The 19,056-nt window shown below is 29.5% G+C and overlaps 1 protein-coding gene across 3 annotated transcripts; it reads left to right on the top strand.

The window, feature by feature from the left end:
• The first annotated feature begins 6,317 nt into the window (after positions 1-6,317).
• LOC100882016 (putative cytochrome P450 6a14) lies at positions 6,318-18,335 on the top strand. 3 transcript variants are annotated; one of them, XM_076536079.1, is made up of 6 exons: positions 6,318-6,334; positions 7,156-7,707; positions 9,042-9,564; positions 11,265-11,486; positions 12,625-12,876; positions 12,954-18,335. In XM_076536079.1, the coding sequence occupies exons 2-6, from the start codon at positions 7,369-7,371 to the stop codon at positions 13,124-13,126; spliced, it is 1,509 nt and encodes a 502-aa protein (XP_076392194.1). In that variant the 5' UTR covers positions 6,318-6,334; positions 7,156-7,368; the 3' UTR covers positions 13,127-18,335. The 3 variants fall into 3 exon arrangements, with proteins under 3 accessions (XP_076392194.1, XP_076392195.1, XP_003707539.2); XM_003707491.3 differs by lacking the exon at positions 6,318-6,334 and having other exon boundaries at positions 6,833-7,707; XM_076536080.1 differs by lacking the exons at positions 6,318-6,334; positions 11,265-11,486 and having other exon boundaries at positions 6,823-7,707.
• The last annotated feature ends 721 nt before the right edge of the window (positions 18,336-19,056 follow it).

Genomic DNA, 19,056 nt, shown 5'->3' with positions numbered 1-19,056 from the left:
CTCACGTAATCAAAATAAATCGAATTTATTCAATACGTTTATTCGTTATCACAAAGAAATAATAGATAAAATATGGAAAATTATTTTCGTTAGATATTGTAATGACGAAAATGTGAATTGAATAATTAACAAATTTAAATGTTCACAAGTTAAACCGCAAATAATCACAATAAAAATGCATCTCTATCACTGGGTCGATCCACCGATCCTTACTGTTCTCATAAATAATAGAAACTCTGAAAAAACTCTCAAGAAACTTCACTGTCACCTATCACTGTCATCTTTCATTATTACTTTTCATTATCACTTTTTTTTGTCATTTTTCACTAATTTTCACTAATTTTCACTGTGAGTTCAACACATAAATACGACGAATGAAAACACATAAACGAATATTCATAAATAATTTAAACTATATTATCTTGAAAGCAAGAAAATAGAATTTTTGATTAAAAACAACGATACATTTTATTTCAACACGTATCTTTCGACAATAAACGATGACTGTCGATCGACGCCGCAGTCGTTCAACAGATCATCGTTGCATGGCAACCGTTCGCGACGTATGCGTCGCGATCGAGAACAAAACCGCGATCCGTGGCCAGTCTTACAATGTCTTCTAATAAAATACAATATAATATCGATTCCTCAATTCGGATACCTTATAATGAGAATATATAGTCCGTTTACCGGTCGTGCTTATGTTGTGCAATTATTAGAAAGAGACAGTGAAAGAAATTGAGAATTCATTGACCCTGCCAGGATATCAGCTGTTGATGCTCTGATCGGTGGATCTACCCGGTGACACAAATATTTTTTATCGAAGCTAGTTTTTTCAGGAATCAATGGGTAAGTTTTATTTAAGTTGTTTCCGTATTTTTAAAATTAAACGTACGCAGCAATAGATTTATTTCACTTCAATGAGGTACTGCATTAGGTATTTTATTCCAATTTTATCCCATTTCGTAGGGAAGGTACGAAAGACAGAATGAATTTTCGTGAATTTATTCTTTTTCCTTTTTGAAGGCGTAAAATAAATACAAGATACTTGGTCTGGGTAAACAACAACTAATTGGTTTATCTCCCATTCATGAATTACGAAGAACTTAATATTATTCTTAACTTCTTAATTCATTATTCGATTTAACTTTCACCTAATAGCTTCCTGTTATACCGACGATATACCGACGTTATACCGACGGTATCGAACATTTGTTCACGACGACGATCGGCCGTCATATTCAAAGCTGTCGCTCGCGCTTTCGCGCGCCCGGTCTATGCACGCTCTCATTGGTCAGTGTTTTTTGCTAATAACTCGAAAATGGAGCCTCAACCAATATTTTGGCAAAGAAAAAAGTTGTTCAGAATCGCCCGACCTACAACCCCTTTTCGGGTCCTACACTAATTGTGGGACACCCTGTATGTAAAATGTATTACATACATGTAACTTTACATGTTCATCATTTTATGAATAGACCGTTATTTTTATGTTTCTTCAGATATATTTAGTTTTATTTTACGTTGAAATAAATGATTGAATTATTCACATTTTAGTTTATTTTCGATTTACACAGTTTTCTAAGGAACATATCTTCAGTATAAGTCAAGGAGTAGGTGTACCTAAATACTTACTTTTATATTTCTATATTCTTCTTGACTTTTCCTCAGCTAGAAGATTTTGGCGATATTTTTTACGTATCTTTTTTTTCAAAGAAAATATGTTAGCCATCTTTATTTAGGGGTAACTATTTAACTCTGGCAGAATGGTAGCACAAGGAAAATTTTATCAAACTGTTCAGCTTGTAACTTCGCGCGTGATTCCGAAATAATTTCAAGAGGTTATATTCATTGTACTAATTGTTCTTTTCCCCACAAATTAAAAGCCAGTGTGTGGAAGGATTAGACTTTTATTTTATTTTACTTTTCCCCTTAACACCAATCATGAGAAGTTAGTGGAAAATTGAATATAAAGCCCTGTCTAGCACTTGAGAGTTCTGGAAAGGGTTCAAAGGCAATCGCCGGTAGAGCTTTCAAGGGATGATTTCCAATCCAGACACCCAAAAAAATGATAAAACTTTAGGGATATGGAAAGCACATACGTATTACACACTCATAATTTACTCTCTGAATCCACTTTAAGGATTAAAATTTACTTCAATATATATTCAGCTGCTTTTTTTTATTTTATATCTCGAAACTTTTAAGAAATAAAATTAATGTTATAGTTGAAGCTACTTTTTGTAGTTAGAATGGTGAAAATATTATCAATTATTCAAACAATTAACAGTCGCAAATAAAAATATTAATAGTTTCTTCTAGAGTCCGTTTTCTTTGGAAAAAATCTTAATTAATGATTCGAATAAAAACAACGCAATTCATTTTTTTGAATGCAAACATAATCCACAATCGATTCATTGATATAACTTATGCACAGTGTATCAACCGATTTTTACATCTGGATTTTCCTACTACTATTGCATGTAGCGAAAAATGTTTCATAGAGTACTTAAAGTCGAGAATATATTGTTACGAGCCGGAGTTAAGTGTTACTAGGCCAACTCATGTGTGTTGATTAATCTCAACACCAAAGGATTTTAGATGTGAAAACTAGCCGCCGTATGGCTAACGCCGAATACTCCAGGAAGTGATATGTGAATTAACCGATGTATGGCTAACGCCTAGTGTCACAGGAAATGTTAGTAATAGGTCCCGTAACTAGATTTTGACGGTATACCTCGAGCGACTAAGACTTTAACAAGTGTTAAATGTACTTGTCGATTAAAGATTGACTCTAATTTACAAGAGTTTAAAGAATACTCTAAGTTGACTTTAATTAGTTTCGATTCCAACAGAGAAAGAAACTTATTTTTTCCAGTTTACCGAAAAACCGAGGCAAACGGAGACACAAGGAAAACCGAAATAATTCCTAACAGCAGATTTACGTACTGTACGATTAATAGACTCGACAGGGACTCTAACCCGATCTCCTCCAAAGATTCCTCTAGACTTGATGTTAGTAACTCGGTAAGAACTCGTAAAGAGGTTTCTTTTAACTAGACGTTTAAGAATTAACTGGGCTCAACACGTCTTCTCCGCAACTCTTTCTATACCGGAAAATAGTCGGGAAAAGAGTGGTGATGGAAAAGGTGGGAACAGATCAACGCGAAGTTTCGTGAGATGAATCTCTCTCGTGGTGGTCCTGAGTTGCCAGAAAATTTTTGTGACAACCATGTGATACCAAGTAAGAAGATCTCAATTGGTGGGAAAGCTAAACTAAACTCTTCCTTCGCAGAAGTCTTGGGCTACGACCATACTACCAACTCCAGAATAGAAAAACGTTCAGCGTACGCAGCAACATAAAGGTAAACTTTGTTTTCTTTTTAATGAAATCAGGTACTTCTGTATAAATTTAAAAATGCAGCTAGACATTTTTTATAAAAAAATATTGACCTATGTATGTCAAAAAGCTAGTAATTTAGGAGATATTTCAATTTAAATACAGTAAATATTCGATATGTGCACAAATGATCTGTACGATATGTGCACCAAAGTTATCCCAACCACTGGGGGGAAGACCCCTTCAGACGCCAAGAAGCTTGATTGCCGAGAAATGTAACATGATCCGGGGTCGGGTATATCCGTGAAGCAATACATATGCAAATATAAAACTTTTTTATTTTTGATTTTTTCGAGAACCAACTTTTACCAATAGATTCTTTACATTTTTCTGATTAAAATGAGACCAAACACGACGTAATTCGAGTTATATTTACTTGCAATATCTTATTAGAGTAAAGTCATCGATGTACGCGTAACATTTGAAATTACAAGTAAATATGGCTCGAAGTACGTCGTGTTTGGTCTCATTTTAATGAGAAAAATGTTACAAATATGATGGAAAAAGTTTAAAAAAAAAAAAATCAAAAATAAAAAAGTTTTATTCTTGCCTTAGGAGTGTCCTTCTGGTAGGTCACTGTTTGTTTACGTTCAGTCTCCTTCGCTCGAAATGTAGGAACTGTACGATATCTGCACCAGTTCAGACCCGAGAATGGTGCACATATCGAATATTTACTGTAATTCGAAAATTCGTACTAATATTAGTGCCTATTTATATTTATTATGTTTATATAGTGTTTATTTATGTTTATGTTCCAACATAACGATCATTTGCAACACATCATTTTGGTAAAACCAATGAAGGGCTGGCCTACATTGTTTAATGTATCGGTTGATACTTTGCCACATTCATAGATAATACGCTTCTGCGTATCAGCCACTGTAGTTGAAACTTGCACGTAAACTATAGCTCTATAAATCGAGTGGCGTTAAATCAGGTGGCCGTGCTGGAAATTAGACGGGAGCACTTTTCCCAATCCAACAATTCCAAAATTGTTAATTTAAAGCATTTCTTGCTATTAAAGAGTAATGTGCAGGGCGCCTTACGTGACACATTTCCAGCTTGAAATTGTTTGAAGACACAAATGAATGTGTTTCATGATAGTTGATTTTTACGAAGAAATCTCTCTTCATTTATAAGTCAATAATACACATCATATAGCAAAAATATAAGATAATTTATGGTGATTTATAATTCGTGGTACAGATCAACTTAGGTAAATTACTTTAACTTAAACTAAAATGAAAATCAGGAATAATAAAATTAAGTTGAAAACATAATTTTTGAGGAAATGTGTTTAAAAATTAATTAGTTAAACGGCTTGGAAAAACTATTGTAGTGCTGTAGACTCCAGTTGCGATCATTACTTTGATTTGTGTATAATCCAATTTCACAATCTATCTAGGATGTTCCTTTATCCTATAAAATATTACTATTTGATTTTATTATATGATTACGATTTTAATCTACATATTTCGACTAATAATACTATTTAATATAAAAAATGTTTGTAATTTGAAGTTTAATACACTAAATGGACTAAATTTTCAATCACTCTTTTGGAATTAAAGATTATATTTATTAAGTATTTATGCTATTAAATATTAGAATATTTTGGTTAAGAAAAAAAAGTTTATGAGGAAGAGTAAATGGAGAGTATGTTACAAATATGAGATATACAAGAATATGGTGTAAGGTAGTGAGATCTTTTAGGTATAAATTCATAAGTTAGTTAGTCACCTAACAGATCTCACTATCTTACGATATATCGATTTGGAATTATTTTTATATATGATACACTTCTATAAAGAAACTGAAAAATTGTGTATAAATAATTTTAACAAATTATTAACCCATTGACTGCCAGACATATTTAGAGCGTCTTGTCCTGGGTGCTAAGGTTTTATTTTGAAGAATACATGAAATTTTACAAAATATAATTATATTAAGTTACTGATATAATATTGTAATAGCATTTACAGTAATAAATAGCATTTTTCATTCACCTTTTTAAAATATTTTTAACTGAAATGGCCATTTGTAATTAATCTAAAATTGCAGCACGCACTACGAGATATCTCGTAACTGGCAGTTTTGATACACACGCTTACTACGAGATGTCTCGTAGCTGGCAGTCAATGGGTTAAAACTATAAAATATAAACACGGTTTCGTGAAACATTAAGATAATAATATCTGCTATTAATTTTTGCAAATATGTTCCACGACTTCAAAAAATCTTAAAAAATTACAGATTAATAATCATGACAGAGCACGTCTACTGTAAAAACATAAACGTGGTCTCTATATAATTTCTATTAAAACAAATATTTTTAAACTTTTAGAATTTTTTAAAAATTCCTTTTGCGTTTAAAAATTCTGGAAAAATTCGCAAATACGTACATCATAGGGCAGAGTATCCCAGATTTTTTTTTTAATTTTACGTACGGCACAACAAAAGACATAAAGCTTAAACTATAAATTGCGATACTTGGCAAAAATAATTTCCTTTTAACAGTCTATTAGCTGATATGTTCATTCATTAATTTTGTTAAAAGATACTTTTGAGCTCCTTATCCTGCTATACCCTTTAGAAATAAGAATCTTATACATACGTGCAACATTTATGCTGTTAAATGTTGGAATATTTTTGAATAAACATTTGCGACATCGAAAACTCTATGCTAGACAACATCAAGATGTAAAATCTGTATAATAAGCTGTTGAAAATCGGTCAATGACGGCGAATATACAATTTAAATAGAGCGCCAGGTTCTTTTGTTTTTCTAGATTACTAGCTTTCTTTTACCGTGTTTATGTTACCTATTGTGTTCACCTGAGGTCTATATGAAGAGTGTTATGAAGTAAAGAGCATGTGTTTTCTTTCTTATTATATAATTTTTATTTCCATATTATTATTTTTCAATTATTCAATAAAGTGAGTGTTGGCCAACCATATTACACATGTTTTATTTAGTGTGTCCATAAATAAATTCACAACATAAGCAAATTTTGATAGTATAATTTAGTTAGAACTTTCAATTTAAATAAAAACATGCAAAATATTGAGTGGATTCATATTAATATGCATTTTCATATTAATTAGACTTATTACACCATTATTCGCAATAAATATATACGTACAGATTATATTTATGCATGTAAATAATAATTTTCAGCCTGCTTGTATGTTTACGAAATAATCTAAACAAATTCATGTATCAATACATATTTCACGCCTTGAGATATAAAAAGTATTAATATCCCTGTTTAAGTAAACGAAGACTATTTTGAAACCTTGGAGCCATTATACATTATGTCTCACACTATGCATTATACAAAAATAAATTCATATGTATTAGTATAGTATATATGTATATGTTCGTATATATTACATTTTTTGTATTAGAACAACGAATTTTTTTGAAAATTAAACATTTCATTTCAAAACTATCGATATTTCCTTAAATAAGATCACATTGCATATTACATACTATAATTTTATCTTTGTTGTGAAATATTTGAGGTTAAGTTAAAAGTAATGACCTGTGCTATCATGATCTTCGTGTGACGTACGAAACAGTATTTCAGTTCAATATATTTAGAAATGAATTACAATACATCAACAAAAATTATAAAATAACTGGAAGATTCATGAAATTTTATTTTAATAACAATGACACACTATGATGTTGCTTAAAAGTACGCTCGTAAATAGATTATTCTCTTGTTAATCATCAAACTAATCAATTATACTAGATTACAGTTTATCCATCATATTATAAGGTCTCCAAATGATGTAAAAAGGAGACGTCGATACGGAAATTAATACTTCGAAGGCGACCGTCGAACACAGCAGTGTGACATAGAGTAATAAGAATACCGTGATAGTTCTTAAAAATATATACTTTATTTTGTGATTGTGAAGTGTTTCATTTAAACTAATTTCAATTTTGATTTGAAACTGCAACCATGTCTTGGTCATTATTAGAAACTGTTGGATTCTTTTCTGCAATAATACTTCTGCTGTATTATTATTCCACGTCCATCTTAGAATATTGGCAGAAACGAGGCGTAAAAGGACCGAAACCTATTCCATTTTTGGGAAATTTCAAAAACGTGTTTCTTGGAAAAACATCAGTCAATGATTGCTTCGTCAAAGCCTATTATGAATTCAAGGATGAACCACTGATAGGAGTGTTTAGTGGCCACGACCCGATTTTAATTGTAAAGGACCCGGACTTAATGAAAGATGTTCTCATCAAAGATTTTGTAAACTTCGCCGATAGAATGCGGGATCCTGATGCTGAGGTAGGTTCAAACTTCTTCTTGCTAAATGTGAATTCAAAGTGCAAATCATAAATTTTGACTAACGGAGTTTTACATACAAATGTAAAGATTAAATTACCATGATTACTGATTGTAAGTGAAATTATTTTGCTTGGTGCTATTAGTAAGTATTTATTTATTACTCGAATAAATAAATTATGATAAAAAGACATGTTTTGAATTTATTAATCTCAAAAATATGTATTTCAATTTATAAATCGGTTCTATTTCGTGTAATTCATGGTATGCATTAATGGTAATATTCGTTTAAACAAAGTTTATATGTAATTTTTATAAACTAAATATACTCATCTTTAACAGTATTTCTTTTAATTGCTTGAAAAACTCATCAATGTTGCCCTATCTGTTTCACAGTATAAACAATTTATAAGGTATCATGAAGTAAAAAAATTAACTGAAAAATATAAAACCAAGTAATATACATCGCAAAAATTTTATCTTGAAGAATTTTTTTCAACCACTCTTATTAACATCAGATGCAATTTAAGTTTTTAACATACCAACAATAATAAATTGAAAATTATAAAATTCCATATATAACAAAAAATCTTTACCAAATTTCATTATGACGGTTTAGAAGAAATGTTTTTAACTTTCTTTTGCTTTTAAAACTTAAAGTAGGTTTTAAGTAATTCTTGTAAAAAAAGTATATTTTGGAAAGGGTAAAAAAGTCTACAAATTGCTGTAGAAACAATTTATGTCTTATGTATAATAATTATATTAAATGTAATATAAAGTTGAATGCAAAATAATTCACCTATTTCTCATTTTATCTTATGTTTATTCAAAAATATCAGCCATTCAATAAATATGTGTTTTCTTAAAACTTTTAAGCATATCAATCATTCATAACTCCTTCCTTTAATTCTATAAAATGTGAATACAATATTATTTTATTAAAATCTTTGAATAATTTTAAATATTTTATTTATTAGTATTTCTAGTATTTGTTTATATACCCTTGCATTCTTTTCATTGTTCCTGTCATTTCATTATTTTGAGAAAATGTGCAATTAACATTGCACTTTGCGACGAAGTGCAGATTCGTGCTTCAAATTCCCCATTACTTACTTTGAAATCATAATATATCATCTACCATTCTTACAAAATAGATGATATGTCAGTTTAGTAACTGTTATAGTAACTCATTCGTTAGGTCACCATTAAACGAGAGTGCTTTTTACAGTGTCAAGTAAAACTAGAATGTTGCTGACAATTTTGGAATGTATATGATAATAGCTACTTATTTCAGCTATTATTTTATTGCTTAAATACCTTGATGTTATTATTTACAGGTTGAACCATTTTCATTGCATCTGTTCAGACTTGAAGCAAAAAGATGGAAACCTTTAAGGAACCGGTTTTCTCCTGTTTTCACTTCAGGGAAACTCAAGGAAATGTTACACTTGATACTGGAATGTGCGAACCATTTTGAGAAATATCTGGAGAAAATAGCCGAAAAAGGGAAACATATCGACTGTCGTGAGATTTCTGCAAAATTCACAACGGATGTGATCGGTTCTTGTGCGTTTGGAATAGAAGCGAACGCATTAGCTGCAGAAGACAGCGAATTCCGTAAAATGGGTAGACAAGTTTTCCAATCGAGTTTCAAGACCGTCATTAGAGATAGATTGAGGGAATATCCATTACTATTTAAAATCTTCGGACGATTCGTTGTTGATTACGAGATTGTGGATTTCTTTACGAAAATCACTAAAGAAAGTATAGATTATAGACTAAAACACAATGTTCGTAGACATGATTTCGTTGATGTTTTAGTAGAGTTAAAACAAAACCCAGGAAAAATTGGATTTAATGGTAAGCACTGTACTTGTATTTAACTTTATCTTTCATATTGCAGCATTTCTTCAAAGTACACACATTACGAAAAAAAAAACGAAGAAAAAACATTGCAAAATTTTAAAAACTGACAGAAAGAATATTTTTGTAAAAATAATTTTTAAAATTGAAAATATCAGTTAATGCAAATGAATAATAACATTTCTAACAGGGAAACATGCCCGAAACGAAAATTCAAAAAATTATGAAACCTTAGGAATGTGTAGAGTATATTAATGCAATTTTATTTTGCTGCTCAAATTCATTTCAAGCTATTAAATTGCCTATGATTTTAATTTCTTCTCGATTTTATCTTATAATTCTTGTAATTCATCTGTAAAAAATACACTAGTCAAAAAAATTAAGGAAACAGAAAAATTCCTTAAATTTTTAGGTCATTTTCAAATTGCTCTGCCTCCGTTGAAATTCATCACAGAAGACATCCAGAATAGTCATTTTGAAGCTTCAGATCTCTAGTTTTCGACCCTTTATCTCAAAAATGTTGTAAGCCTATTATCATTAACAAAACATACAAAAAATCGCGATGAAAACATTTTAGAATTTTTTTCTTCTTTTTAAGGTTTGTACAGACATAGAAAAATTTTTTTGATTAATGCCACTTCTAGACTGCTATTCCCTATTCCTTCCCTTATAATTTGCACGTCCATGAAGTTCGTTTCGACAATCGGTCGCAAAGTTATGAGCTACCAAAGCTGAAATGACGCTTTTTCCTTTGATAGTCATTATCTCATGAACCCACCATCGAACAGAAATTGTAAATACGGATCCAGAAAGCGGAGAATGTACTCTTTAAAATGGGTATATCAGTTTTTGCGTAAATGTTTTTTTATGCTTAATATTGATGTAAAAAAAACGTCAAAAACGGCGTTTTTTTCTCAAATTACAAAAGTTAATATGTCAAAACGCTACGAACTTATTCCCCAACCTAATATATCAGCTTAGAGTGAATCTAGGCAACAAACAAAAATTATGCAATACATATGTATATACCTATAATGCTCTGTATATTTGAAAGTTTTCACAATTGTATTAATTATAAAAGAGATAAGAAATATCTGTATGAGTCATACAGCAACTATATTACTGATATCTATAGCCATATCTGCTGTAAGTACTTATGGCCTACCGCAAATTTGTCAAACTATTAATACTCTTAACAACACTAAAAAACATGTAAAATTTTTTCAGTTGTACCTTTTGTATTTTACATAAAATTATATAATTTTATTCTTATAGAGAAAAAACCGTACTCTAAATATTAAATAAATTTTTCGATAAGTATATTTTCTTCAAAATAAGCAGCGAAGAACAGAAAAATCAGTCAAAAACACAGAATTGTGACATTATTACAGTAACATTCTCGCCACAATATTAGCTTCATTTTAAATTCAATTACATTTAAGGTAATATTGACATATTGACAGTAATGAATATTTGGAGCAATATTAGATGCATTAAATTATGTATTCGTAAACTCGATAACAAATTCTATCAATATTCGAGTCATTTAAACCGGTGAAGCAAAAAATCGTAAAGTCAATATTAATTGTAACGTTAAATTACACTCAATGTTAATATAATCATCTGCTGCTGAGAATCAAATGTCTTGTAACGTTTTTCATTTTCTCTTTAAAATATAATTTCATTTATGTGTACAGATGTGAATGACGCTTTAATAACTGCACAAGCTTTCGTTTTCTTCGCTGCTGGTTTCGAAACATCCTCAGTAACGATCACCAATGCTTTATACGAGCTTGCATTAAATCCGCCAATTCAAGAGAACCTCCGAGCAGAAATTAAAGATGTCCTACAACGCAACAATGGAGAGATCACGTACGATAGTATAATGGAAATGAAATATTTGGATGCAGTCCTCAAAGGTATTGTTTCTCTTGCATTTAGTGAATAGTACACCCGGGACCAAAAGATAACACGTTCTATATTTCCTTATATTTTGTATGATAAAGAAAAGCAATAATATACTTCAATACACCAGTAATTGCGAGCATGTTTATTCATGTTAATTGTCATCTCTAATTTTCATTTTCATGATGTTGTACAAATGAAGACGTAAATGTTATACTTCGTAAAAGAGACAACAAAATAGCATGTTAAAAAGCGAGTGATGATAAGTATAAAGTAATTGTAGTTAGTGTTTATTATCTTGTGGCCCCCTCTTTTTGTTTAATTTATACAATCACTCAGCAATGATTTGTATACTTTTTAATGCTTTTTGTGGTATTTGTTTCCATTCCTCTACAATACAGTTTCTTAAAACATCAACATCTTAAAACCGTTTTCAATTTCAATATAGTATATTTCAACACCACTGAAATTTCACTATTCTGGCAAAGTAATACGAACACTTTTCTATAGTATTCACAAAAATCTTGTTGGCCATTCAAAAACATCAACAATTAGTATATCATGTGCATTTATTTGTTCATCTATTGTTTCAATACAGTTTTTACCATTCATTTTGCCTGATAATAAATTTTGTTTCCATCTAATTGCAACAACGATGCTAAACCAAATCGTTACTCTAATATCTTCCATAACGTAGATGCTTAAAATTTTTGAATTTCTTAAAGATTTCTTAAATCATGTTAATAATAGTGAATGTCATCAGGTCCATCTAAAGTAAACATCTCCTGATCAAAAAAACTTCAAAAAATATTTCAATTTGTAAACTTCTTCTCATCAAGGTGAAGAGAACTAAATTGTTACACTCTCATCAAATTTATAAGTATTACAGCTACAACATTCTATGAATTCAGCATTGTAATGGTTGATATTAAATTAAAATATTTTATTTATACCACAAATCGTTTTATAGAATAAGTAATGGGAAAAATGCATCAAAAATTGAAAATTTTTAAGTATTCATCTTATTTTTAATATTCATTTAAATATTCAATGTTAAAGATGAATTTGTATAGTTCGTGTAATATATGCAAGTGATTTACATGCAATGTTAATCGAAATATAAATAATATTTATACTTGTTGCTTGTTGTAGAAACGTTACGGAAATACCCAGTGGTATTATGGCTATCTAGAAAAGCAATGGCAAATTACACATTTTCGGGTACAAAAGTAACTATTCCAAAGGGTCAGTTCGTAGTCCTGCCTGTTTACGCTATTCAGCATGATCCAGATATATTTCCGCAACCAGAAGTCTTTAATCCTAACAGATTTCTAAGCGAAAATACTGAAATCGGTCATCCAATGTACTTTTTACCATTTGGAGATGGTCCAAGGAATTGTATCGGTAAGATGGAGTTTCATTGATGTTAAAATATATATACATGATTTTGAAAATAAATTTCACCGATTCTTTTTCCTCAGGCGCAAGATTTGCTAAGATTCAATCAAAGGTGGCGCTGATGAAGATTGTGTCGAACTTTAAAATCGATGTATGCAAAGAAACTGTTACAACTTATCAAATAGACAAAAAACCATTATTCCTCTTACAGCCATCGCACGAAGTGAATTTGAAATTAACAAAAGTTTATACATAGCAGCATAAACAGAGCCAACCTGAGTTATTCAATGAAATGGTGGAAAGCTATTTTCCTCTGCAATTTCGCTCAAAGGAGTTGTAATCAAATTTTATGCAAATAAGTAATTGTGAAAGGATACTTGTTACGACAGAAGATACTCCACAATAAGCTGTAACAAGTTTAAACAAACTTTAAACAAACTTGTTTGACTTTTGTATGTCACCAACAAATAAGTTAAAATACTCTACAATTTGTATATCTTACATCTTACAGTTTCATTAGATCTGATCATATCTTTAAATTAACTAGAAATGGTTGAGATAACGTTTCCTTTTATTGTGATATACGACTTAATATTTGAACGTTTGTAAATAATTTTATTAAACATTTATCATTATATAAATTGTTTTTTATATTGTTGATGTATAAAAGTAATAATTTGCATTGGACTAAATAATATATTTGTCTATAATTCCAATTGTTGAGTTTATTAACGATTGAACATTTATAAATTCTTGTTCATGACAATTTTTTATCAGATTACCAAAAGTATCTTAAAAATTATAGCAATAATTTCACTCTATATCGTGTAGAATTTCGTGTAGAATTTCAAACATTAACATATTTTTGTTAAAGTTACAAACAATCTAGCCACTTGGAGACGTTTGCAAAATAAAAGTTTATTTAGAATTCTCAATGTTAACGCGTTGTTCATCAGGTATTTTTATAATTGAATTAAAAGAAATAACGGAATCTGGATAAATATTGACACCTTTATTAGTAATTACTTTATTTTCATGAATCTTGGTATCAACTAACATCATTCAACACAATAAACAGTATTATATCCACACTTTACGTAATTTTATATTTTTGTAATATACATATAAAATGAAAATCATGAAACATTGCAATCGGTGAAAATCACTGAAACATTGCAATCCGAATTGTGACATCTATTTGGCCTAGATTGCTATTAGACAAAAGACTGTTCACTTAATATGCAATTTAATTTTGCAATTTAATGAACATCAAAAAATAGAACTTCATCAAGTGACATGAAACCATATGTTTAATTCTGACTATTTGTGCTATTTTATCTACACTTATTAATGGATAATTATTACCGAGAACGATGACCATTGATAGTACTTTGTCTGGGAATATTCAATACGACGACACATTATTCATTTTGATGCACTAACAAAGTTAGCTGCTGAAAATGTATTATGCATTTAATTTTGAGTAGGAAAACTGTATTCCTGAAATTCGAACCAGGAAACTTGCGTCTCTTAAAATTTTAATACATTTTCATGTGTTGCTTGTGATAATGATATGGAAACCCTAAATATCCTTCTAATTAATTATTTTTTTTTTACAAAATATTCAGCTACATTTTCCAAAAATATATTTAAACGATTAATTTAATTTTTATTCTAATTTGAATAGATGCTTGTAAATATGAAATACAGTGTTACTTCTAACGCGACACATGATTCTTCACCCAGTTGTAGCTACCTAAAAAAATTTTGAAGAATAGTAGCAGAGTATAAAGTGAACAATCGAAGCCAGTAAAAGAGCAATTTGAAAACAATTAGTTTTCATTACGAAATCGATTACAGGTGTAGGATAGTGAGATCCGTTAAGTACAAGTGCATAGGTTAGTTAATAAATAGAATAGTTTATGATAGGGTCACGGCGTTTGCAGACCTAACGGTGCAACCAAAGTAATGCGCTTCTTCCTCCATGTGGCATAATTTTTTATGTTTTGAGGAAAACCCATCAGAGAAAGTAGAGGCAAGAGATCGAGATGTGGGTCAAAAAATCCTTCGGGCAAAGAAGTAGTTTTAAAAAAAGCGTTCTTGCGTTGTAACTTTGGATGTCGTGCGGAATTGAATCACTTCCATCGTTTAGTGTAGTGCATATTATTCTTTAACAGTTTAAATTTAGATCTCTAATTTTAATCGGGCGCGAGTTTTTATTTACCAACACCTAAATAATCATACACAGGTTTTACAAACATTCTTTTCTTTGTCATATTGAAGAGGATATCGAGATGGATTCAGAATGCATATTACGTGATATTGTGAAATATTTAGCTTTTTATTGTATTTTACTTTGAGACAGTATAAACGGTCTCTATTACCAAATGTAATACCAATAGGTTTATGACATAGTCCCAAAGCAAATGTGGTCACTAATAACCTAAAAATGTGCATGTGACCTTAAGTATTCAATTAAAAAAAAAAATATTTCACGCTGAAGAAATTACTGAATGTTACCACGCCGTTAGAATATAAAAAAAATGCAGTTTATTTAATTACATATTCGAAATGTAATCCGCCTTCTGCAACGAAAATAACATATTAATATATTCGTAACATGTTAGTAAAAATATCATGCAATATGCGTATTGAATTTGACTCGATATTCTTTACAATGCGATAAAAGGAAAATATACATATATGTATATGTATATATGTATGTATATTTCTATTTGTAAATCCTTAGGTGACTTCGATTTCATAAAAGAATGGCTACCTATTTATCTTTGTTTTAACAGATATAATTTCGTACCATTATATCTGTGCTAAATGAAATTTGAATTGAATTTCTCTTTAAACCGCATCACTTTTAATTATTATGGTTACTATTTCTACCATAATCATTTCAAAGAACTTAATATTGAATTTTAAAATTGATATTTTTTCATCTTTTTCTACACTTTTTATATGGATGATTTTACAGAATTTTGCAGTCTTCACTTTTTGACATTTTTGAAAAGGTCAAATTATATTACATGTTCATGATCGAGAAAGATAATTGTAGCTATCAAAAAAGTTGTATAAAACAATTATTTTGTTTATTTGTATTATCGTTAAATAAGAATTATCGTTAACGCATACATTTCTCTTAGTATATCAAAAATCTTAAAAATGACACAGTAATTTATGCTCACTTCCTGGATTTGAAGCTTTTTTATTAACTTCCTGTTTCGTGTGCAGGGTCAGATAGAAAGTGATGGTCTACTTTTGAACAAATAATTAATATATGTATAACAACTAGTATTGATGTTAGTTAATCCATTTAATTGATATCTAAATAAAAAAAAATATATTTGCAAAATTAAATACAGGAATCGCAACGTCAAGATGCAATATAAAACAAAATGGCTCGTATTACATGCACTCACGATTATTATCTTAAAGTACCAGTAAATTAAATATGATAAAATGTCTGCGAATTAAAAGTTAATCAGCAAGAAAAAAAATTCTAAACATATTTACTTTTTATGTTATAAATAACTGATCTAATTTTTCGGATAAAAAGAGATAAACAATAAATCGCCGAAAAATTTAAGTACATACATACATGAAAAATTGTAATATATGAAATCGAACCGACTCACCGGCAGGGCCATTTCATTTGAATTATCATCTATTATTAGTATCTAAATTATCTGTTATTATTTGAAATTATTTTGGATTAGTCACATTTATCATTTATGTTTGATTTTACTTTCGATTAAATTTCATCGGCAGAAAACACCTTCAGAATTCGTTACAAGATGTAGGTCTCAATCCACTATTTGCGCAAATGTAATAAAAAGCCGTCCGTAATGATATTAGCGAATTACTATCACGCGATTAATGAGTAAAAAGTGTAATTAGCGCAAATTCTATTTATGATAGAAAACAACGGTTTTTGTTTAACCAACATGTATATCATTTAGTTATCTTTGCAGTACTCTAGTATATATTATATTTCAAGTTTAATACATTTATTAAGTTTTATTTAACATGTAAATTAAGTTTTATTTAATACATAACTTGTTTCTCAATATCAGAATAAAATAATAATTCACTTGAGAATTTTGCACAATTAACTTCACAATTCTCAGTCCCTGTAAGAAAAATGTGACAGAGCACATATTTTGCTATTTCTTTCTTGCCATAAAATATTTTTTCAGTTCTCTGGAAATAAATTTTGGAAAAATGTTAATAAAATAATATATGTATATTTATTTGCTTCATGTATCGCAATCGTCACATTACTATCATGTATTCTACCTTGATTTAAGTTTATTACAGTTGGCAAATAAAACAAAAAACCATGTAATAGAATCATGGTCAAATAATTCCTATTTTTGTAAAATCAACTCTATGCGGTATATACGTATATCGGTAAAATTTTATTATATTAACTTTTTTACATCACTATCATTTTATACAGTAGTATTCAGTTTAACTTGTAACCGCGACGTACTCAAGATACAATTTTTAACATGAAATCGAATAGAACATATCAAAATAATTTTAATTTACATCCTACAAAAATCATCAAATAATTGTAGAAATATATTTAAAGAATAAAATAATGCCAGGACCCTTGGCTTCCTATTCCTGAATGCAACACTAACTTTTAATTACTATAATAAAAATGTCTGAAGGGGATCTAAAAAATGTTTAAATATAACATAATTTGATGCAATACAATAAATATAATACGTTATAATGCAAAAAATAACTTCAGGTTTATCAGAAAATTCTTGTACTTTTTTGACACTGAACCAAATGATTTTAATCTTTTTTATGAAGATAGGATTAGTTTACTAGCTAATATACTTCTTGTTTTGAAAAGAAGTTGCAGTTGGTTGTAATCCTGAAAGAAATATATCAATCTTTATTGATTAATTTCTAACTATTGCTACCAAAAAATGTTTTACGTTCATTTTTTATTAGACCATATTACTTTTAACTTTATTAGATGCCATATTATACATGTATGACCGCTGTTTCCACTAATTCCTACAAATACTGCCTGGGGACAGACTATTGAATTATTAAAACAAGAAAAATATAATATTTATAACATTTTTATAAATTACTAAAATCAGTGATAATTAATTACAAAAATGGAAGGTTTGAATATCAATAATAAAATTGTATATATGTATGTATATGTATGTGGTGCTGAATTATTGGACACCTAGTGTGTAGCGTTACAAATGCACGTTCGGCTACGCGCGCTCTGCGTACATGCGTTGCCATGTAAACCGCGATCGGCAATTGTTTGTTTGTTCCCGCGGAAACGTAGATTGCGTACCACTACGGCGCGACGTCGGAAAAAGACCGCGAGGCATCGACTCCCGTTTTATTATCCCGTGGATAGTTATTAGCACGTTTCAAATTATTATCTCATTATTAAATCTTTCTTTTTAACACAACCGTGTTCAAATTTATTTTTATCCTACATATATATGTTAAATTAGACTTTTATATATATATATATATACATATAATGTAAGAAAATAAGCAAAATACACATAGGAATAGAATGTCGGAAAAAAATTAGAAGACGAAATTAGAAAAGCACTATAAGAAAGTTATAATGTGCAAAAAGAACATATTATAACGAAGTTATTTTCATTTGACACATGCTATCAGAATGTTTATAATGATTCACTTTATGTCTACTCGAGTTTTATTTCAGAAATAAATTTGGTTTTATTTAAATAATCATTTTATAAATATCTTATTTCAATAATATTCAAGCGTGTCAACCTTGAATATATGGTTAGGTTCGACACCAAGTAGTGACCGTATAAATATAAATAATTTATATATTTCGGTTATTTTATTTTTTTTTATTTTTTAATAGACACGATGTCAATACTTTACCTTCGAATAAACATTTAAAGTTGCTAGAATCAAAAATCGTGTAGACAAACTGCGGGGTTATAATATCGTTTCTTGCCATTAATCGTAAGTTGTGATTCATTTTATTTCTACTTCCATCGCATTTTTTTCCGTATCTGATAAATAGCATGTTAATCATTTGCCTCTCTCTTCAATATTAACTTTTTGGAAGAAGGATCTTTGTCCGTTATGTTGTGGTATATTTTTCTGGTAAATGTACATATACACGTAGGCGTGCGAATATGAATA

Source organism: Megachile rotundata, chromosome 10, assembly GCF_050947335.1.
Source record: "Megachile rotundata isolate GNS110a chromosome 10, iyMegRotu1, whole genome shotgun sequence".
In the NCBI taxonomy this organism is placed as follows: Eukaryota; Metazoa; Arthropoda; class Insecta; order Hymenoptera; family Megachilidae; genus Megachile; species Megachile rotundata.
Note: the sequence above shows the minus strand (reverse complement) of the source record. Positions and strands in the feature narration are given on the sequence as shown.

What these genes read in the sequence shown, in the direction of transcription:
- LOC100882016 (XM_076536079.1), top strand. Translation starts at nt 7,369, where the DNA reads ATGTCTTGGTCATTATTAGAAACTGTTGGATTCTTTTCTGCAATAATA. An exon ending in TGCGGGATCCTGATGCTGAG is followed by an intron (nt 7,708 to 9,041) that starts GTAGGTTCAAAC and finishes TATTATTTACAG; the next exon opens with GTTGAACCATTTTCATTGCA. An exon ending in AGGAAAAATTGGATTTAATG is followed by an intron (nt 9,565 to 11,264) that starts GTAAGCACTGTA and finishes TTATGTGTACAG; the next exon opens with ATGTGAATGACGCTTTAATA.